Source organism: Pseudopipra pipra, chromosome Z, assembly GCF_036250125.1.
Source record: "Pseudopipra pipra isolate bDixPip1 chromosome Z, bDixPip1.hap1, whole genome shotgun sequence".
Taxonomy (NCBI): Eukaryota; Metazoa; Chordata; class Aves; order Passeriformes; family Pipridae; genus Pseudopipra; species Pseudopipra pipra.
The window spans coordinates 53035948-53059353 of NC_087581.1; the positions used below are offsets into that span (position 1 = coordinate 53035948).

The 23406-nt window shown below is 36.6% G+C and overlaps 1 protein-coding gene across 8 annotated transcripts in view; it reads right to left on the reverse strand.

Moving 5' to 3' along the window:
- The window catches only part of PCSK5 (proprotein convertase subtilisin/kexin type 5), a 257820-nt gene that overhangs the window by 62470 nt on the left and 171944 nt on the right, over positions 1 to 23406 (reverse strand). For 7 of the 8 annotated variants that reach the window (XM_064641610.1, XM_064641613.1, XM_064641612.1 and 4 more), the window contains 8 exons: positions 21726 to 21862; positions 14408 to 14551; positions 12256 to 12358; positions 11525 to 11718; positions 10239 to 10323; positions 7989 to 8086; positions 7437 to 7566; positions 6247 to 6362 (listed from right to left, as the gene is read on the reverse strand). In XM_064641610.1, coding sequence (XP_064497680.1) covers positions 6247 to 6362; positions 7437 to 7566; positions 7989 to 8086; positions 10239 to 10323; positions 11525 to 11718; positions 12256 to 12358; positions 14408 to 14551; positions 21726 to 21862 — 1007 coding nt within the window. Of the gene's footprint in view, positions 1 to 2307; positions 4465 to 6246; positions 6363 to 7436; positions 7567 to 7988; positions 8087 to 10238; positions 10324 to 11524; positions 11719 to 12255; positions 12359 to 14407; positions 14552 to 21725; positions 21863 to 23406 lie in introns of those variants that run through there. The other variant, XM_064641616.1, reaches the window with a different exon arrangement.

The window sequence follows — 23406 nt, forward strand, 5'->3', positions numbered from 1 at the left end:
TAGTCATCGACAGTTGGAAGTTGTATTTAGTGATGGATGAAATTGCTGTAGTCAGCTCTAGTGCCTCTGTATAAAGGACTACTCACCTTCAAGGCTCCTACTGTTCCTACCTCATATTATGTGGCAATGTGGAACAAACAGAAGTCTGCTATTACACATATATTCAGTTGCAAGGATTGCTTGGGAATTTGACACAACATTGGAAAGTTGCAATACCAATAAAGATTGGGATAGTCTGGGTCTCATAGGGAAATCTTTATTAGAAAATAGTGTGCTTTACGGAGGGAAGGTTTGCAAAGCCTTTCCAGAAAGAGGCAGGGAGTGCCAGTGATAGCGGTGTGTGGGTAGGCAAGGGCTAAGCCAAGAGTCATGAGCTACTGCTCAGAAGCATAACGTTTCCACTGACCTATTCTGGCAGGTATCTGATCCCACAACACTGATGTGTGCCTGAGGTGGAGAGTTGCAGCTAAAAAGAGAGGAAGGTTGTAACTTCACTGCAGAAATGGAAAGAAACACATACTATAAAATGACACCCTCACCCAACAAGCTTCTGCAGGCTGTTCTGCAGGTCTGGGGCATGCTAAACTTTTGTTAGCACACGTATGAGTATTTTGGGGTTTTTTTTGACCCTAGCTGTCTTTACTAGAAATCTTTGAGACTTTTAGTAAAAAAGAGGTCTAGATGGGTGTTTAGTTTTCCATTTAAATCAAGGATTCTCCTAAACAAACATGAACTGGAAAATATCATGTTTTAACTATAACAGGATCTTCAATTTGTCCTTGTTTTTTGACTTGTGATATAAATAAAGTGAAATCAGTGGAAAGGTTTAATCTGATGCAATCCACTTTACGTCATTTTAGACACAAAGTGTTATTTTGTTCATACTTAGCAGCTTCTGATTTTTCTAAAATGGTCCATATCTGTTCCACAACAACAGTGTCAAACCCTGAACGCTCCAAACTACTCATCACTGAATCAGACAAGGAGGATTGATCACTTAAGAAAACTCTGCAGCTGGGAACAAACTAGCTTCTTTCAATTGCAAACCTGCTTCTGCAGCAATCCTCTGGTACAAAAACTAACTACAGTGCTGCTTACAAATTTTGCTTTTATCTGACCACAGCTATTAAGGCATAACAAATAAAAATGATCAGAGTCTGAGCTGGCACCAGAAAGCACTGGTTTTCAGCCTAAAACTCATGTTTGCTTACTTGTTTGCTCAACATCTGTAGATAAAACCTCTGGAGCAGACTTATAAAAAGTTTATTATCACTATTTGTGCATTTCCTATCCAAAAACTTGGACAAAGTCTTGACAATAAAAGACACCATGTTTGACTGAATTTCTCATGCCATTTGGAAGATGAAGGTAGGGTGGGAGCTGAAAGAAGCAGATCTTCATATGGCATTGCTGTAAGGGTTAGGCCAACCTTTTTTCCAGGTGTGGTCTTACCAAACTTCTGCTAAAAATGTGCCGTTCCACATATGCTTGCTTTTGGGGACTGACTGGGAAACTCAGAATGATTACTTAACTCCTTTTTTTGACACCAGGTCAAAACCGGTCAGTGACAATGAGATGTCTGAGGCCAAAAGGTAGTGGTTTTTTACAGGAAATTCTTTACATGGCCTCATTGGATGTGATTAAAACACCATCTGAATACATGACTTCTTGGATTAGTTGCCACTTTAGTCTCCACTCAGGCTGTGGGACTAAGTGGTAAATGAACCAGAGCATCAGCTAAGGCCAATGAAGGATCTCACCTTGCAGGGGTAACAAATGAGGCTACTGGGAGCCCTTTTGGTCCGGAAAGGACAGATAGCCCACAGTTCTCAAGCGGTAGTCAGTGTTCTGAGGTGTACTGGTTGTGAGCACTAGCACATGAACAGACCTCAATATGACACTGTACAAATGGCCATGCGTGACTGCAAAGATGAAACCTTCCTTCTAAACTGTCTGAGCCAACAGACAGTTACAAATTATGCTTTTTAATCCTAAGCATGCAAGAGATTAGACCCATCACAAACCCTTACAGATCAGAGGAACTCAACATTGTTATACACTAGGGTTCAGACACGGCTCTACTTATACTATGCAAAACGTGTTCTCCACATAAAACAGACACAGGTGCAACCATAAATCCCATCACTTAAACAAAAAAAAAATCTGCAATAAAATTAAACACCTTTAACGTCTGAATTTGTTTCAATGACTTGTGTGTGAAACCTAAGTACTCTATACCACAGAGCTACCTATGACTTTCAACAAAGATATTTAACATACAGATCAACATGTTTTTCCAGACCAAAAGAAGAGGAATTTAGGTTAATTTAATAGAAAAAATAAAATATGGAATAACATTGATTTTGGCCATTATCAATTACAACAGAACTACCCTATTTTACAAATAACAACTGAACATTTTACACATGTACAGTATTTTTTCAGTAAAAATGAATTTGATTAAAACAATGTGTCAGATTTTTTAAAGAAAACAAAGTTATTAATTTCTTCTCTATAATAGTGTTAGAGACATTTGAAAGTATCCAAAAAAATTCTTTACAATCCATTACATAATTAAATCTCAATAATGAATATATATTTATATATAATATATATAATATTAAGTTAAACTTTGAAAGCATTATGTTCTAGTTAAACACGTTATACTGAGAAATGAGGCAGCAACAGACTAGTAGTTAAACTAGCACAAATTTGAATGTTTATCTGGAAATTTGTAATGGGCACCAAAGGAGCCTGACTGCCCCCTGTCATATCGAACCAGGTTGTAATAGTTTACCTGCTCCCTGCTAAAGAGGACATTACCTACAGAAGTTTGTATCCATTCATTTGTAAAGCTTCCACAATAATTTTTGATAATTTTTTATCCCCTTTATTTTCCAAGATTTACGTTCTTAGATTCAATCCATTCTCTGTTTGTATGTCCTGGAATGCTGAAAAAGACACTTTGTATGTTTTAAGTATTATCCCCTGTAAACAGTATCTTTGAAGTTCAATTTTCTGTTTCCTGTGAAATGACTGTCTTTTGAACTGTATGCTGAGTGAAGCTGATGAAGATAAATTAAACAGAAACTTGTACTGGCAGCCATGTGCCTGGGTAGGAAAGAGTGAGGCTGGGCCACTTTTCTCATCACCCAGGACCATGAGAGGTAACTCCACTGGCCTCATGAGGACTATTCCTGCTGAAATTTCTATTGTGAGCAGTTAAAGCAGATTCAGGCCCATCACGACACCAAGAGAACCACTGGTTTACTGCCCTTTATGCAATTATACCTGGAGTTGTATTTGGCACAATTATAAATTCAGTCCTGTAAACACATCCTGTCACACACAGTCACACTGGCATTTACATATGGGCACTACGAAATAGTTCCACATATCTGCATGATAATATCCCCTTTTTTTAAATGAACATTACAAGACAAAAATAATTTATGAATACTTCTTACATGTTAGCAATGTTTTCTGACTTCTGAGCATATACATTACTCTCACTTATGCAAATCAAGAGAAGTAGTATCTCCTAAACTTGTCCACTACAGGAACAATTTTTTTTAAGTTTGTTTGAAATAGCTTTGACAATTTAAAAAAATAAAATAAAAATCCTAGCATATCTGTTAATAAGCTAGCTGTCTAAAACTGAAATCTATATGATCAAAACCCCATTTTGGGCAAACATATATACATACTGCATATGATAAAAAAAACAGCATACAGCAGAGGAAGCAAGAAAGAAATGTGTTCAGAAATGTTCACTTTTCATTTTTTAAAATACTATTACAAAAGGGGCAGAACTTAGTCCTGCACTAATGATGTTTCTGATCCCCTCAGGAACTCAAGTTCCCCCTGTCAATACACACTGCACAAAAAAAGACTAATGCAAACTTTTTTGTATTGTTTAGTTTTAATCCATGTAAACTTGTGTTGTATTCTTGAAACACTCTTTAAACATCTTGAAGTGGAAAGCAGCAGGAAAAAAAGGGAAGAAAAAGGACTTTCAAAAAACAGGAATAATCCTAAGGTTGACAGGAAATCAAATCAAGAGTTAAATGTTAATTTTGGCATCAGATGCTTTGGTCACACAATACTGACTCTGCGATCCTGGATGCTCAGCTCTAGACACCCAGTTATGAAAGGTAGGTGTGTTGTAGTTTTTCCATTTAAGTTCCAACAAACAGTTCACCATCTCCCCAGACAAAGAAGAGGGAGAGAGAGAAACGTGGTTTTCTTTCTTTCCTTTTTTTTTTTCCTTTTTTCCTTTTTTCATTTTTCAATAATATGGATTAATCTATAAGTCTATAGGAGCAGGAGGATGCTGAGAGGTGTCATTTTACCCCTTTTGTTTACATGTTCTGCAACACAATTGCTGAAGCACTTTCCGCTGGCAGAGATTGTTCTTTTTCACCAGCATACAGAATCCTCCCTCGGCCCAGGACTCTTCCGTGGCTTCCAGAGGGTAGCAGCAAGAGAAGGAGGAGAGGTTGAGGATTTGGAGAGCATGGCGTGTACAATGGAGGAAGGTTTAATTGGTCAGACAGGCAGATTTGGTTGAAGAGACCATTCAAGAGCAGGTAGCAAATAGGAAATTTGGTCCATCAAAAGGATTCCAGTCAACAGCATTTTTTTTTTCAGGGAGAGGTATTGTGTGGTCCGACAGGGAATGATTTGTATCCATTTGTAAAAAGGAAAAAAAGATTAGAAAGAGAATAATTAGAAAACAGTGATATTTACAGCAAAGGAATTTGTTCTCAATTTTTATGAATCAAAAGAATAAAACAATCAAACCACAGAAATCAAAATTGTCAACAGAAATACAAATCCTGTAGAGTGAGTTAAACTAGTAACCAGTGCTTGATTGTAATGAGACCCTCTCTGCTTTGTAAATTAACAGGAAAAAAAAATGCTTCTGATTTTCCTTAGCTCTCCTACACTGTTGAGAACACATGGTGTGTGGTGTGATCCAGCATGGTGCACTGCAATTGCCTGAAGGCCAGCAAACCAATGTGTTGCTCTCATGAGAGCTGCATTGGGAAGAATGGTAGAGACAGTACTGAGATGGGGTCGTGGGCAACTTCACATGTATGTGACTGACGTTGCATGCGTATAAATGAAGATGGATTTATCCAGCCATAATAAAGACCAAGCTGGTATTTCAAATGTTTGCATTGTAGAAATCAATTGCAATACCATATTGAGACCACTTATTCAAAATTCTTAGCATTACGTTTCTTCTTCATTTGTCTGTCTATATCTGGCTACTTCTAGAATTGCTCTAGATTACAATGACTCTTCCAATCTCCTGATGTGAAAAAGTCTCATGACTAATTTACCAGTACCTGTAATGTAATTTTACAATGGACAGGGTATTTTCAAAGTTTGAAGGACTAAATTCCAACAGGAACTGCGAGGGTCCACAGAAAGAAGACTCTCACCTGTGCCCTTTCTTTTTTCTTTTCAAGTCTTTGGTAAAACTCTTACTAAATCCAGTGGAAACAAGCTGGACCCAAGAGTCACTGTTAATTTTTACTATGTCTGATGTCACATATCTTCTTGGACTTTGTTCTGGTGTGATTCTCCTGTTAGATTGCACTTAGTGGGCTCTATCTACAAGTAATTCACACAGTAACATCTTCAGGGAAGCACAATGTTATCTAAGTGTCTCTGTAATTGTGACATTTAAAAGAAATGAATATTAGTGAATAATTATGCCAATCATATGCAATAAGAATGCTATCTTGGTTGGTACAAAGAATTTGGAGGAAGTTCAAATCACCCTAAATTGCATGCTCCCTATTTCAGAATTCTTTTGTTCTCACCCTTTCACGCAATTCAAGCAATACTGCAGGCACTTTAAATGGTTTTTACTTACCAGCATTTTCACAGCTAAAGTGGTGAAATAGATAAATGTAATAGTAAAATTAATAGTACTCTAGGGTCTTCATATAAAAATCTGTTGAAAGCATTGGCCTTGAAAAAATGATAAGGAAGGAAAAATAGGTTGTTGGCAGGGGGAAAAATGATATTTGGAAAATTCAGGTAAAGTGGATGTGACTAATCTACATGCAAACGTAGTGTTCTCCTTTTCATACACCTGAAAAACTTAAAAAATGTAACTCCAACTTTAAACCAACACTCAGAGAAGAAAAGAAACAGACCAAACCAACCCAATACACATAAAAGAAGAAGCTGGCAGTGGTAAAATGGATCTTTGCACAGAATAGCACTTACCATCCTTGCATACTGTTCCCATCACGCAGGCACCAGTGTCTAGGTTATAGCCACTTGGACAGCTTGTACAGTTTCTGTCTCCTTGACCACTACAATCCAAACAGCTGGCATCGCATCTGAAAGACAATGGCAGCAGTTGGTCTTCCAGCCCCTCCAAACGCAAGAGTTTCTATATACCTTTTCTGTATTGAAAAGGATTGTTTGCTGTTTCTAGAGCTATCAGGTGCTACAATATTGCTACTACTAATAATTATGATGATATAAAATTAGCTACCCCTGTAACCCAGTCCTGCGTCTTTCCATTAACTTTCTATTCAAATGTTTTTACTAAATAGCTGCATTATTCTAGTGTGCTGGTACTATGCAGAAATAATCAATGAAAAGTATTAAACTGATCGTGCATACATGCGCCAAAAAGGCATGAGGAAAGCTGCAGGATAGAGTGACTGACGTGCTGCCCAGTCCTTTCATCACCCGACTCCATTGTATTTTCATTGCATTTTGATTATTTTTTTTGTGTGGAATATACTTAAACACATGGCGACTCCCTTCCCACCCCAAATTCAAAGTGAGTCAATGACCCCAAAGGGCAACAAACGATATTTGTTTAATGAAGAATGGAATAAAAAAAAAATCCCTTCCTTACACAGCACAACTTTGCCCAAGATTTCTCCAGCCTTTTCTACACTGAGTTAGATAAGCTATCCTGGACAGTACTTTAGAAATATATTTCTGCTATGTTTGTGAATATGTAGTGTAAGAACTAAAATGGTCTTTGTAAATAGTAATTAACTTGCAATTAAAACCCCCCTAGTTTGACTATTTTTGTTTGCTACTAAGAAATGCAGATCCTCTGTCAGATTTGTAAATTTTTTTCACTGCAGACTGTTTAAAATGAAGGTCACACTTTAAAGAAAACTTTATAAGGAAAGTCACACTTTATAAGAAAAAATACTTTCAGAAGACCTATATGAATATAAATCAGATTAAAATAAATAACAATAACAACAACAACAATAATAGTAACAATAATAATAATAATAGCTTTTCCGTCACCTCCTTAGCATGCAATATATTTTTTTCTACTTTTGAAGTCAACAGTATTTTATCTTCTCATAAATATTATCTTTTTCAACAGTGTAATAGCTACTACGCTGCCAAACTTCAGATACATTAGCCACTGATCATACCTTTTGCAGCTTTTGTATCCACTTTCAGTAGAGTGATCAAGGTAATAACCACTACTACAAGACTGCACACATCTTCCATCTTCCATAAAATAACCCTGTGTGCAGTTTATACAGGCATCTACTCCAGCACCTTAGACCACAGAGAAATTGTTAGAATGCATATACGTTGTTAGAATAAACAGCATTACATAATTTCAGTGTACCTTTTCCTGAAATAAATGACTCTTTGTAGTTCTAAAGCTCCTGCAAAATCTAGCAAATGGAGGGCATTATTGTAAATCATAATAAGCTCTATCAAAATTAAAAAAAAAAAATTAAAAAAATCTAAAAAACCCAACCAGTCAAAAAAGGAATGTATAAACTCTTTAAATTAAAAACCTTGATTTCCATGCTAGCCAAAACAAATTTACCATATTAAAATATATTAAAAAGCTACCAAGAAAATGAAGTTTTCACATACATACAATCACTTTATACTGTAACTGTGATAGAGTGGAATAAAATCAGAGCTAAAATCCTACAGGAAAGGAAATTACACAGATGCTGGGGTACCTGCACATGTTGCACAAGAACGGTGGCATGTTTCACATTCTTTGCCATTATGGTATTTTCCTTCTTCACAGCGGATAGCACATTTAGTGCCATGCAAGCTATTGTAAAAAGAAAAAAATGCACAGTGTTTGGGCAGATAACAGCAACAGACGACAACAAGATCATGCACAATCCAGTAGTTCTCTTTTAATCAAAGAAAAATCAACATATTCCGATTCATCGCCTTCCTTCATTGGTCATATTTTATAAATTTAGAGACATCAATCACTTCAAGTGGGAATGAAAAGCAGTTTTGCCCATGGGGAAATACAGAAGTTGTTTACAAACTCCTTGTAAATACTACCAAGTAACAGGGGACAGACAAAAAACGAACAATGACAAAAACCACCAAAAATTCAGGCATGTAACATGGAATTATCCATGAGGAATTTGGTAAAGGGTCAACATCACTGTATTAAAAAAAATGCTAAAGGACTTGTTAATACTTCTCTCTCATGCTTCTCTGAAAGACCACCAGGATCTCCTGATACTGTGCTACAGCACAGGTTAAGAATACATTCATAGTGAAAGAAATCACAATTTCTGCAACAGCAGTTTCTCTTGAAACCTCCTAACTGAATGCCAGTACTGTGTGTCTTGTGAGATTTGTCAAGATTACAGCTGGAGGTATTCTGCCTGCAGGCACTTTTGAGAGAGCACAAAAGTAACAGAAGGAAAAGAAATAGCACAGAGAGTCACACTTTCATGCATTCTTCTAAGGACTGTTTATTGTTTTTGTGTTATAAGGTGCCTATAGCAGTTTGTTGAGTTTGGGTTTGTTTTTTAAAATTTATTTATTTTTTAAACTAGGACTTCTCTGCCATGTTTACCATCTTCTGTGGAACTTCAGTGTTCATCCAATTTAACACTTTCTCTAAAAATGCTCTTCAGCTCTGGGGTTTACCACCCTGAGTGCTAACATGTTCTACAGACTGGATCCAGCAAAAGTCAGGTACGCTCAGCACCACCGGAAATTTTCAAGAGTCTACACAGTCCCAGCTTAGAAAGCAAACTAGCAATTCAACAGAACTAACAACTCTTGTTTTCCTGTTATTTTTCCTCAGTCATACACCTCAAAGAACTTTACAAGGCACATAGCATTATCATGTTTTTACAGATGGGAAAACTAATAATTTGCCCAAGTTTGTTTAATGGGCCAGTAATGGAGCAACACTGGAATCCAGGCCTCTCAAGACCCACTCAAAGAAGGCTCTGCCCATTGATAACTCTGCCAAGAAAATGCTGAAAGATCTGAAGAACTATGCAGTACGAAATGCATGTCCCGTAAGGCTCTATTTATCATCCACACAGATGGTGTTTTTTAAAAATGTTACCAAAATTTACCCTCAGTTTGCTAATATTGCCCAAGAAAACATGAAGGTTGGGTTCTTTTGATTTTTTTTTTTTGTATTTCAATTTCAATAAAGAAATCCAGCTATTGATGTTCTAGAAAAAAACACTGAGCTTTTATTAAGACATGAAAATCCACTTTACTGGGGGCTAAAACCTTGGTGTTAAAATGTTCAAGGCTCATATTCTGAAAGAATATCCTATACATATTGAATACTGACTTCATATTTTTTTGTGGCACTAAGCCAGCATACATTCTGTCATGAATGTTGCAAGATTTTTGACTTTTGCTGCTTGGATCAAAAGGTCATTCATTCATAAAGAAGCTTGAAATATGTACTGCTGTTTTGTAGGTTTTACCTATCATTTTCAAGAATGATTAAGTTCCCCTATGAAGAAAAAAAAATCTCCACTACTGTTTAAAATATGTGAACACTATACAGTATAGAATTGAGCCTGAGGTACTTGAGATAAGCTAATGATTGGATATAAGAAGAAATACAATAAAGATAAGAAAATAATTTCTGACTACCACATGAACGAATTAGAAAAATTACTATAATTCATCAGTTCTACCTCTAAAATAACCCTGCACTGACATACTGTAGGTCAAAAAAGTAAAGAATCCAGCTTTCCACATGACTGTGACTTTTATGTTATCTGAAATGAAAGGCCTTCTAAAAATCAGTTGTTAGCCAAACTGGCACACAAGAAAATACGGTATTACAGACTAAACAGCATTGTAACAGTTGACATAAAGGCCATCAAGGTTAAATAGCTATCAGATGTCCTTCCTTGTGTATCCACAGCCTTGTATACCTCTTCTGGTATTATGTTTAGTGACATCCATAATTTACTTACCTTAGGCCATGTCTGCATTCTGTGCAGATTTGGAATTCAACACAGGTCTTACAGTTTTCACTACATTTTCGACAAACAATCTTATCTACAAAAGAAAAAAGCCCAGAAAGCCTTGATCAGTTTTGTCTGATAAAACTGTATGAATATATTATTGCATGACTTACTGCTTTCTAATTTGACATCATCAAGCTAGACTGAAATAGTTAAATTCTGCCTAGCATTACCTTTTTCCATCAAACATTGAATGGTTTACTGTATTTCTATACATCTGAACTAATAGCTGCACTCTGAGAAAAATATGTTTTAAGGTCATTATAAAGTTTCCTAAATATTTTAAATTTACATTCACAATTTATAATATGGACTTAAATAATCTTCTCATATAGCAGTGATATGCAGTAATGATATGCCATGTGTTAAAGAGGCTGTCCTGCAGGCAGTCTGTCCTCTTCCTGATTTCATGCTAAGAGACATACCTGTATAAACAGATCTCAGCTTAACAAAGTAAATATATGAATTACTTAACACCTACCTTTTAATCTCAAGAGCTCCCTTTAACAAATGTCTCTATCTCTTCAGCCCTGCTGTCTTTTCAGATTCAGTGACATGTACCTTTCTGAGAAGAAAAACCCAATTTTCCCACTTAATCCTAAATTTTCATCTATCCATTTTAATTATGTGGAAAGGAATTACCTTTACTGTAGTTCTCACTTAGTGAAAATAGAAAAATTAAGGTAGCACCTGTTTTTACTAATTCTCAAAAATAAACACACAGCTTCATGACAAGAAAGCAAAAGGCTAGGCACCCAGATGAACAAAGCTCCTGAGAATATATTTATCTTATACGGAGTGTCTAAAGATAATCAAAGTCACTGCAGTCTTAAGCACAGGTTTAAACGTATGTCTAAGTATTTTTGCTAGCCAAAGCTGGAAATTAAACACGGTCAGTTTCTTGGCAATCACAGGAGGAAGCTGAAGGTAGGTATCAATCATGGCAGAGGATTACTGGTCTTGAGCTGTCACTTGCCTCAATTCTGCTACTGTTACTGCCAGTCACTCCCAGATGAAAAGATATCCTGTCACTAAACATGATTTTTAAACATGGTTTTTAAAATAATGGAACATTTTTCATGAGATTCTTGATCACACTTGGTAACAATATAATAATAAGAACAGAATAAGAGAGAGATACATCTACATACACTTTTCCTACTTATAAGTATTCCAGCAACCTCCCCAGATCAAATTCTGTAGTCCACAATACAAAAACAACAAGAAATACTAACTCTTATCCAGGTAAAACCCATCAGGGCAGTTGGTAATACAGCTATTGGTTACTTCATTCAGGTAGTAGCCAGATTTACAGGTCATGCACTGGTCATTATGGCCTCCAACACAGGTTTCACAATTGGGTGAGCACTTTTTACATCGTTTCTTGTCTGCATTGTAGTGACCAGGTGGGCAGGTCGAAACACAGATCCTGCAGACAGCAGGGAAGAAAAGGCAGAGTCGTTAATGAAATAACCTGCCACCACATTCCTGGACCATGACTGCAAAGCAGAAGTATTTCTCACTATTTTTGCTCTTCTAATGATCACATGTTTACTAGTTGTAACCCTTCAAAGCATTGTGTCAACCTCCCTCTTCCCACATTTAATTGCCTGCAGCATACGCTATCTCACTAGCAAATGCCCTGTCAGTCAGTCATACAGTATCTTTTTTGACCATCTATATTTCTTGTCTTTTTCACTTCATCACAGAAGCTGTAGTAGCTATTAGTCTTATATATAAACATATATAGAAAGACAGCCTTTTATGAAAAAAAAAAGGAGGTGGGGAAATAATCAGTGAAGGGTGTTCGAAAGCTGTACTTTGAATTCTGATTAGCTAGGGTTTTTTTAGTTTAGAAAATTTTTCAAATTCAGTGGAAAATGAATTATCCATGACTGCAGCAGAGAAGAGTTAGGATATACACTAAGAAATCAATAATGTAAAGTGTTTTTTCTCTTCGTGTTACCTTGTGTTGTTCTTAGATTTGTAGTAATAGTGAAGACAGTCAGTACAATGATCTGGTCCTGGCCCATCACAACCTACTTTACTACATTCTGCATTGCAGGGACCTGTAATAAAACGAGAATAAAGAGGGACAAAGTGATAAAGTACTCATTTAGTACTTATCAAACTTTAAAATGTGGTATTTTATTGCAGAAATTCGATTACTCTGTTTCCCTGTGTTGAGGAATACATTCAGTACAGGTAGCTTGGTTTTCAAACTGCAGTAAAAGCTGCAGATTGAGCTCTGGGTGGCAGGGGGCCCAGGCAAGAGCAGTGAACTGCTGAGCCTCTGCAAAACAGAGAGCATGGGGACTTGTGGTGCTGGACAGGTGACTGGACACTCAGAGACACAGCAAGCACCAAGGAACCCAAGCCCTCGAGACTTTCTTGTGGGCGTAAACTGTAAGAGTATAAAAGCCCAGAGTTTCCTTTGTTAGGGGTCCTCCCTCTTCAAAGGCACCCAGCTCGAGCTGTTATTTAGTTATTTAGTTGTTGCACCAAGATTGAAGTATTTTAAGGATCAGGAAGTCTAAGACTCTGCTGTGGGAAACCTAGCGTCGAGCCAGTATGGAAGCCTGGTCTGACTGTGTGAGTGTGGTGTGTTCATCTGTGAAGGGACCTTGGCCCTAGCTCAGGTAGTGTGAGTGTGACTGCCAGGGCGGCTCCTGGATGGTTGGACAGGGAAGTTTCCGAAACACCTGTTTGATTTGAATTCCAAATAGTAATTTAGTTCCACCAAAAAAAAAGAAAAAAAAGAAAAAAAAAGAAAAAAAAAGAAAAGAAAGTCTTTTTAGTACCTAAAGACCACGCAATCCTGGTATTAGTATTTATTCACAGTGATTTATAATTTTTAGCAGGTGGGGCATCCTCTATAGAATTTATCAAAGAGAAACTATTTCTGGATCTGAACTGATGCTTTCTCAAGGGGTAACAAATAATTCTGCATTTTATTTGAAATACGCAAAGGCTTCTGTAAATCATAATTAGGAATGAGTAGCAAAATCACTTATAAAAAGCAGGTCAGCATAAATTATGGACATAATGATCAGTGGCTACTCAGGTTACCAACTGGGTAACAACTGGTCCAAGACCCAATGAACCAGATACCAAGGGTCCCTATGCTCTGTTTGCTACACTCTGCAAAAGCCTAACATAGTACTTGCTGATTAGCAAGGCTTCCATCTCACCTACACTCATGTTGGACTTGATGATTGTTATGGAGTCATTCCAACTTGAGATATCCTATGATTCTGTGCTTACAGTTTTCAAATAGATCCTTCCTGTTATGGGAGGAGAGAACCATCAACTCCTGCCTTTATGCAGAAGAACAATGCCTGTGACCAAAATTATAACTTTCAGGATCGCTGCTTTCTCTTGAATGAAATGACTTTGCCAGTCACCTTCAAATTTCTTCTAGCAGCTAAACTTGAAGTAAAGCGAGTTTGCTTCATATAAAAACTTAAGAAGTTAGTGACCTTTACAGCAGAGATAGTAGTTTTTCATCACCTATTAAAACAAGGACTACTGCAGCTCTCCATCTAAAACAGAGACTGTGGAACTGACATGCTGTGGAAAGAGAATGTAAATAGCGCTCCTAATGGTGGATTACGTGTGGGAAACTGCCAACTTGACTTATTTTGCAGTGCCAAAAATCTAACACTATTAAGGCTGAAACAATTCTATAGGGATCAGTGGGAAACAACACAGATGTAGAAGTTAATGTTCTTCATATATATATACACATACACATATATGTATATATGTATATATATGTATGTGCATAAATATACACATACATATGCACATATATGTATATATGTATATAGACACATATATACACATATATGTGCATATGTATGTATATATAGCTTTGTATTCTTATGTGCAAAACACTGCATTCTTCATAGTATGTTAATTGTAGCTTAATATATAACTTTATGCTTACTCATAAGGATAAAATGAAAACACCTAACTTTAAACTGTGAAACAAATACTTCTCGTCTTCAATGAAGAATCCAATTCACTGAACATTTTACATATGCAGACTTTGAGGTCATCCTTCAACCTATAAAGTGTTCAGTAAATGCTCGATCAGAGTCAATGAATGTACACACCTGAATAGTCGTCTGTTGCATAATCTTCTGTAGGGTCTTCAACTGGACTAGAGCGCACTCTTTCCACTTTCGGAAAATCATTTCTTGGTGAGTAAGGCTGGATGGATGTTCCATACAGTACTAAGGACCACTCTTTCAATTTGCCTAGAAGTTAAGTATTTTAAAATCTACTTTCAGAACTGTGTCTTACAAAAATACATCACTTTCAAGCATGATGTCGTGAGTAGGTACAGATGACACTGCTCTTCAAATAAGTGTCTTCAGTGCAATACTTGTTTTACAATAAACTGAGAAAGCATATTTTCTTCAATCAGGTCTTTATACTATATTTTCATTGCATGCATCTGGATTTCACTTTCTCCTCAGAGCATTATTAATTGTGCAGTAATTATTTATTATTTGAGATCTTTTAGCTAAGTAGCTGTATTCAGAATTGTGACTTAAGAAAGGGGTTACATAAGAGTACTTTTCACTGACTTATAGGACACAACTTGATAAACAGGAAGTAGCTTTTTTTAAAATCTCCAGGGAAAAACATCAGTGTCCCTACAAACCAGCATAATTTCTTATTTATTTGCCCCAGTTATTTGGCAGATATATCACTGTATTGTCTGTTATCATCACTAACATTTTATCCTCTTAATACTTGAATGAAGAAAAAAAATTGTTTGGCTGCCCAAAGCATTACCTGGCTTTTTGATAAGTTTTTTTTGGGGAAAGAATAAAAAGGTAAAGGTGTATCAAGTCATCAATTTAGGCAGTCAGAACACAAAGGGTAGACTTCCCATTCCCACCTTTCTGTCTACATTACTTGGTGAATTAGTTTTGAGAAAGAGCAAAAGGACTCGGGCGTGAAATAATTCCTAAAGTAATGATGCATAAACCCCATATTCTGGCTTGAAAAGTGGAACATAAGCTTGGTATAATTCTATTTTCTTGTTCATATTTATCCGTGTTGAGATAGCTAGTTGAATTTGAAAGATCCTGTTTTGGAGGCTGTTCTGTGGTTAAAATGCTCTTCCCTTAGAACTATCATTTAATGAGAAATGTAATCCAGATATCACTCTTCTAAAAAAAAAAAAACAAACCAAAAACATGTAACATTAAATTCAATTAAATTTTATTTTAATGATACTCAATAATTTGAAATATTGTTCACTTGGACTTTTTCAATGTGTGCAACCAAATTAATTTGAATCACTTTATTTGTGATTTTCTCTATTTTCCCCTGTGTTGTCTGGTAATCTCCATTGGCATGACAAAGACAATATGCATCTCTCTGATTTTACATGCATCCTTCAAGCAGTAAGCAACAATAAGTCCACTACCTGACAGATCACAGACCAATTGTTTTAAATAGTTTATACTAGGGCTAAAGAGGGAAATCTGTTTTAAATAGTTTATACTAGGGCTAAAGAGGGAAATCTGTTATCTCCATGTCTTTTGCCAACCCAATTTAATCTTTCTAAACGACAGAAAATTTCTAAATGTCATATAAAATCTTCTCTGCTCTATATTCAGTTATTGAGAAGAAACTACAGATCAGAGACTACATCACACAGCTGTTGTGTCACACAGTAGCTTCCAGCTTTTCAGAGCCGAATCAAAATATTACTTTCTTTAGAGAGGCATTTAATTAAATAAATTAACTGCTGTGATGAGTCTACCACACCTGTGGCCAAACTACTGGCTAATTACTTTGGCTGTAAAAACTGCATGAACCTTATTTTTAAATTGTTTTTTCCTATCCACATACATGTAGGTCTTAAAGCCTTGGTAGATTAAAAAGACCCAAATCATTTATTTTCTTCCTCTATAGACATGTGGGAATCAAGTTCCATCTTGAAGTCCTTTAGAGAGATCCAGCTGAGTCCTTAATGGCACTTTTCTTTTTAGACAAGAAGTCACATAGGGAGCTCGTTTTTAACCAAGTATGCAGTCATCTCTACAGCCTTTTCAAAGATAGAGCTTCTCCATGTCCAGTCTCTGTCCTTTTTGTCTTTTAACCCACATCTACAGCATGTAAACCATAACATACTGGGTGCAATCAAAAAATGTGTGTTTTGCTATGTTATTCAGATCTTTTCATCCTTGTCTTGATTATGAGCCAAAGCTCACCTAACTTCCCAAGGGTTGATTACATACTACTTCCAGAGCACTGGTCAATATATTTGCAAGAACCCACTGAAAATAATCACAGATGCTCCTAAGTGTACTGTGTCTGGACCTTACACATATGGAAGGTCTTGTACTAATATTACTGTAGGAAGGATTGTCGCTTTGAATGTATATGTAATGCAAAAAAGGCAGTAAGGGGAATAATGTAGGGTCTCTCAGGAGATTAGCTGCCTTTGTTCAGTAAATAAATAGGGGAAAAATTCATGTGACTTGCCAGCAAAGAAATGAATTTGCCTCAAGGTTGGTTTAATTTGCACAATGAAATGATTTCAATAACTAAGTACATCCACAGACATGCACACTTTTATAATGAATAAATGAAGTATGCACATTTAGACCAAAATTTTTCTTTCCCCATTTTTGGCTGATTCCATCATTTAGTTTGGCTAGAATAATCCTTTACCCTGCTTGTATTTTGTATGTGTAACAAAGGTCCCATACTGTATCTAGAAGAGAAAGAGCATATCACAATGCTTCACAGTAAGCACATGTTCATCTCCATAAACTCTACAGAATTAAATGCAGAAATCATAATCTTTTATGAACTGCACTCTGCACTTCTTGACAGATAACAGATGTGGCATCACTTTGCCAGTGCAGGGATATGATGACACATTGACTCTTTGTTCTCAGTTTGATTACATGAAAATGGCAACTCTTAATTATAAGACCTTTCAATAGCTAAACAAACACATGCATAGAACACAAACAAGAAGGAAGTATGATGGAGAAATCAAGTGTGATAAACTGGAGAGGCATCATAAATTGTGTTTAAGCACCTTTTGTTTACTTCATGTTCTGTTCAGTGTGGAGACTAATCCCAAAATGCTCAAACAGCTGAGTTTATCCACCACTAATATACGACAGGCATTTCCAAATCTTTTTGAACAGAAGAGTTACTAGACAGCTTCCAACAGAAGGCAAACACTGCTCTGGAAAGATGGGGATGTATTACTAGACAGTATATAATGAACTAGGATGCAAATTCACAACCACACTGTATCTTATGAAATCCAAATGCATGTAAAAACCTAAATAGTCTCACAAGCAGCGTTTCACATTGTGGTTAAAAGAAAGTAGAGAGTAAGCTCTCCAGTAGGATTCTTTTAGATTAGCTTCCTCCACACACCCTGGTTGGGCAGGTCTACTTTCTCCAAATCCCCTGGCCTTATTGTGTCTTTTCTTCAAGGTTTGCATGTTTAGGCTTTAGTTCTTACAGAGCAAAAGAATCCATGAGATTAGCCACTACAGCATTGAGAAGAATATATGTAAAGTATTGAAACCAATAAAGTGGTAAGACCTATACAACTACATATGTAAACCAGGAGTGTGCAGCACGGGCTTTGAAGTGTAAAGCTGGAAATGTAGCTGACCACTTTGAGACTGTCCTGGTGATGTAAAAAGGCTGCAAAATACGTCTGGAGAATAGCCCACATTAAAAATTTGCAAAATAGCTCCATGCTACCTCTTTTTTAGTGAAGGGTGTGTGCCAGGAAAGAGAAAACAAGGGAAGAGCTGAAATGCATTGCTCTGTGGTTTTTCTTCATGCCTGTTGGATGAACTATTGGTACACATAAAGGTGAAGAGATACCCTAACTTATCCTTCACACTAGAGATGTTCCTGCATGTGTCAGGAATCAAAAGTGCAAGATGGAGTTGAAAAACATTAATTTTTGTCTCTTTTTAGTAATCTGGTTAAAATTAAACTACTTAGTTGTTGCTTACTGGCTCCCCTCTATCAAATTCTAAAGCACTGAAAATTTAAAATAAACCCAAACATCACACCTCCTCATGAAGCCCTGAGCAGTTCTGCTTATAGTCTATGGCTGCTTTTCTAAATGAGTGCCCCTTTTTAGTGTACTGGAAACTTTGCTTCTCCCCTAGTGGTGCAATTAACATCACTTAGGCTAAGAACCTTTCACCACTGTAAAGCTATTGTGAGAAGTGATCAGTGGTGATAAAGTGAAATTCGAAATACTGGCAATGCTAGTGTTTCCTTCCAGAGCTCTAGGGGATGATAATGCCTAAAGTTAAACACATGACTATACAGATAACATTTAAATAACACTGGTCATAGTGTAAATAGTTACCACAGACCAAAAGTTGTTCGCTGCTCAGCAATTTTGAAAATCATCTGTTATCTTGGTCTTCATTAGGGACTTATTAGCCTCATATTATGTAAAAGCGTTTCAAAATTTTTGGCTTATGACTGCTGGTTTACCATCCTAAAAAAACTAAAATCAGTTTATGCAGACAACTGAGTCAGGCAATAAGAGATGATTTAACAGACAGACAGAAAACTTTCCTAAAAAGTTGAGACTGGCTATCAGAACATGACAGAGCTAAAGTAGAGTAGAAATAAAGAACTAAAATTCTCATTCAATTTGAACAACAGCAGTTGAGTGAGACTGATCTGTGTGCTAAGATTTTTTAAGACAGAAAATCATCTAAGCCGCGTAAAATCTGCACTTCCATTTTGTCATAATTTTTAAATGAGTAGGTTCATTTTTGTCCAAAGTAAAACATATAAAGCCAATTGAATTTGGCCTACGCACTAACTGGAAAAGGAAGGAGACTGGACAATTCTGTGATCATACATTAGAATTCCTCCTGAGCCCTGGTTTCTTCTAAGTCATGATGGAAATAGTCCCACTGAGTCTGTAAGCTGCGGGAGTGACTGGACACCCTGACCTCCCTGAAAGGCACATTTACCTTGAACAGGTGAACTACACAAAGGCTTCTTTCCAATCTGATTAATTTAACAAGCCAAATTTCAATAAAGAGGAAGCCAAAGTACTTCATCCCTATATCTGGTGGCAGAAACATTAAGGGGCCTTTCTCAGTCAAAGTAGAATTGAAACAATTAACATTCTTCTAGAATAGTCAACTACATGCACATGGCCTATCATGCTAGACTTTCTGATTTTAAACTCAAAGCCTTTAAGCACTTCAGTTCACATTTTAGTCAATGTTTATGTATGCTTTTCCGTGTAGTAGAAACAATAGAAGTACTTATACTTACCAAGGCTCATTTGAATAATTTTAATGACTTCCAATAACCTACCAACTTAAGAACAAACATACTTCAATATCCTTTATTAATGAGTTCACAGAGATATATTTTTATAGCTTCCAATACTTCCAGTTAACATCTGTGTCTTTAGAATTCAGAATGTATTTTTAGGAAATCAGAAAACTTACTGCTTTGTGAGTTTATTTAGCTGCCTGAGATGAAATGCCTCCTTTATTTCACTGAATTACTGTCCTGGTTTCAGCTGGGACAGAGTTAATTTATTTCCTAGAAGCCGGTACAGTGCTGTGTTCTGGATTTAGAGGGAAAACAGCACTGATAACGCACTGATGTTTTAGCTGTTGCTAACTAGTGCTGACTTTAAGTCAAGGACTTTACAGTTTCCCATGATCTGCCAGGAAGCAGGTGCACAAGAAGGTGGGAGGAAGCATGGCCACAACAGATAAAATAACCTAACCAAAAGGATATTCCATAACATAGAATATCATGTCCAGTATGTTAACTGGGGGGAAATAGCTGGGAGATGATGATGGGAGTCAGGGTCTGGCATCTGTCAGCAGGTGGTAAACAACTGTATTTATGCATCATGTGTTTTTCTTGTGTTTTATTTCCCTCTCTCTTTTTTTATCTCCATTTTCATTACCAGGATTATCATTAGTATTATTATTATCACTATGATTGTATTTTACTTTATTTCCATTATTAAGCTGTTCTTATTTCAATCCACAGGTTTTACCATTTTCTGATTCTCCTCCCTATCCCACTGGATGGGGGGTGGTAAGCTAACAGTTGCATAGTACTTGTCAGCTGGGGTTAAACTACAACAATTATAAACTAAGTTTATTGGTAATGTCATTGTAATCCTAAATATATTTCACAGCACAATTCTTATAAGTAGTTTTTATTTATCAGGAAGCAGTAATCAACTATATTTGCCACTTTCAATGTTATAACATTCTGATATGAAATCCAATCAGTGTTAACTTAGATTTAGTGATAAATGATTTCCAATAAATCAGTAGTATTCATCTCTTTAAACTGTTTTAATCTAGATTAATTGCTTAAATGACATTTCACCTTTGCATATTTTTATTAAAGGGTTTCCACCTACTTTGATGTGACATTCCAAAGGAGGGACTATATTCACTATTCATACATAAACAGTGGCATTTTTGTCTGTGTATAATGTACCTAATTCAAAATAGTTTTAAAAGTTTGACTTTTCAGTAAATCCAAAAGCAAGTATATGCTTATCATTCATAACTTTATCTCTCATAATCCCTTATATAGCAAATATAAGTAAGCATGTGGGAATTAAAAGAAGAAAAAGTGCCTGCAGCCCCAAAAAAATCTTCTAGGAGCATGGTTCATGAATGGATAAATGCCAGGTCTGAGCACTCCTTCCATACACACAGGACCACCATGCAACCTACCAGTGATAAGGAGATGTGAATTTCTTTCTCTTGTAAAGTGAGATTTTTTAGTTATGTAAAAAATTATAAATGCCACTTTTTCTTATGGGTAGGCTAATAAATACAAAGCAAAGAAAAACAACATGAAAATAAATTCCTGGGCCCTATACAGTCGATATAGGCCAAGTAAATACAGGCCCTATATCAGTCATGAAAGTGACAGGCAAAACTCTTACAGCAGAGTAACTCTGAGCTGCTCTAACTTGTGTTGAACACAGATGGAGATACCATAATTTCATTCAAATGTGGCACAGGAGGTTTCAGGCAGTTTTGTATCTTTTTTCTTGTAAACTGTGACTAGTAAAGATTTGGCTTTCTTTAAAGCACTGACAACTCTTTCTATTTTTTGATACAACACATGCAACTGCAAGAAAGAGGGAATTTTACTCTCTATCCTCATGAAATTTTCCTGGAAACCAGGAATAAGTTTAGAATAAAAATGAACCATGTGTCTTAAATGGCAAATAACAGTGACATAAAAATTAAGAGTGCATTGATAACTGAAATTAAGAATAATGCTCTTACCAACACTGCCTTCACACTAAAGGCAATGAGATGTTTCAGCTGTAAATAAAAGGTGGAAAACAGCAAGCATTCTTCAGAATTCACAGAGCCCAAATAAAGGTTACAGTCATACCTGGAGTCTTGAAATTTCTCAGCTGAGATGGAGTGTCACAGATTTCCAAGATCCAGTCACCTGCTGCTTTTTCACTCCAGCAATGAGTAGTCATAAACTCCCAGTTTTTGAATCCTTCCATGGAATGATCAAATAGCCTAAAACAAATCAGGACATTATTTCAAGGAAACTTCTTTTCTGTGGAGCTATGCCTCTGAGGATGCATAGTCTTGAAGAGTATCCTAATCAGCCAGTTCATACATCTGTGCCTTTACATTATTCAGGATGGCTTTCTCACATGTATTGCAAGTACATTCAAGAGTAGAAGGTAGAAAGAGTGGAAGAGAAATCTTTACCTGACATTGTTTTTTGTAACTTAAAAGAGAATTCATTGCAAAAAATCATAATTGCTAATGCTATTTAATATAAGGATTCATAGGTCTTGGGAAAACTGCATATAATACAGAATTCCATCACATTAACAACATACTGTAAATACAAACAACTTAGAAGTCAGAAAATTTCAGTAACATTTATTTTTGCCTTTGGATTGGAATACTTAAAAGGGGTTTAAAACCAGTAAAAACTATTAAGTAACTGAGACAACAGAGACAATATATGCAACTTCAGGTGAGGAAGTGAAATGTAACTGAGACACTGGCCTCAATCCTCAAACGACCAAGGTATCACCCTCTTCAAACACTTGACAGAACTGAGTTTGGGTAACAGTGAGAGACTAATGGCATCTGATGTTTTCATCTAACAAAAAACAATACCATAATTTAATTACCTAGATCTTGAGTGAAGAGGTCGGAACCCTGATACTAGAAATATCATAATCCAGGCCTAAGTTCTATTTCAGACACTGCAATGTGATGCTGATCCCGTATGAGAAGGGAAAGGAGGACCCTTCCTGGTCAGAGATTAGACACAAGAGAATTTGCACTTTTATTCAGTGTTCACAGAAGGTCGCTTGGTACCCCAAAACTACTGGAGAAGTGAACTCTAATCAAGACTGTTGCCTCCAATAAAATCGCATGGCTCGGGTTTTAAAAATACATATATATCAATACATTCTCATATATGTATTTTTATGTATTTGTGTATATACATACATTCATATATTGTGTATATATATACACACACAGATCATAGAATCATAGAATCAGCTGGGTTGGAAGGGACCTCCGAGATCATCAAGTCCAACCCTTGATCCAACACCGCTGCGGCTGCTAGACCATGGCACTAAGTACCACATCCAGTCTCTTCTTAAAAACCTCCAGGGACAGAGAATCCACCACTTCCCTGGGCAGCCCATTCCAGTGTCTGATTACCCTCTCTGTAAAAAAATTCTTTCTAATATCTAACCTAAACCTCCCCTGGCACAACTTGAGACCATGCCCTCTTGTCTTACTGATAGTTGCCTGGGAAAAGAAACCAACCCCCACCTGGCTACAGCCTTCTGTTAGGGAGTTGTAGAGAGTGATGAGGTCTCCCCTGAGCCTCCTCTTCTCCAGGCTGAACAGTCCCAGCTCCCTCATAGGACTTGTGCTTGAGTCCCTTCACCAGCCTCGTTGCTCTTCTCTGGACCTGCTCCAGCACCTCAATATCCTTCCTGAACTGAGGGGCCCAGAACTAGACACAGTACTCCAGGTGTGGCCTCACCAGCACTGAGTACAGGGGCAGAATCACTTCCTTGGAC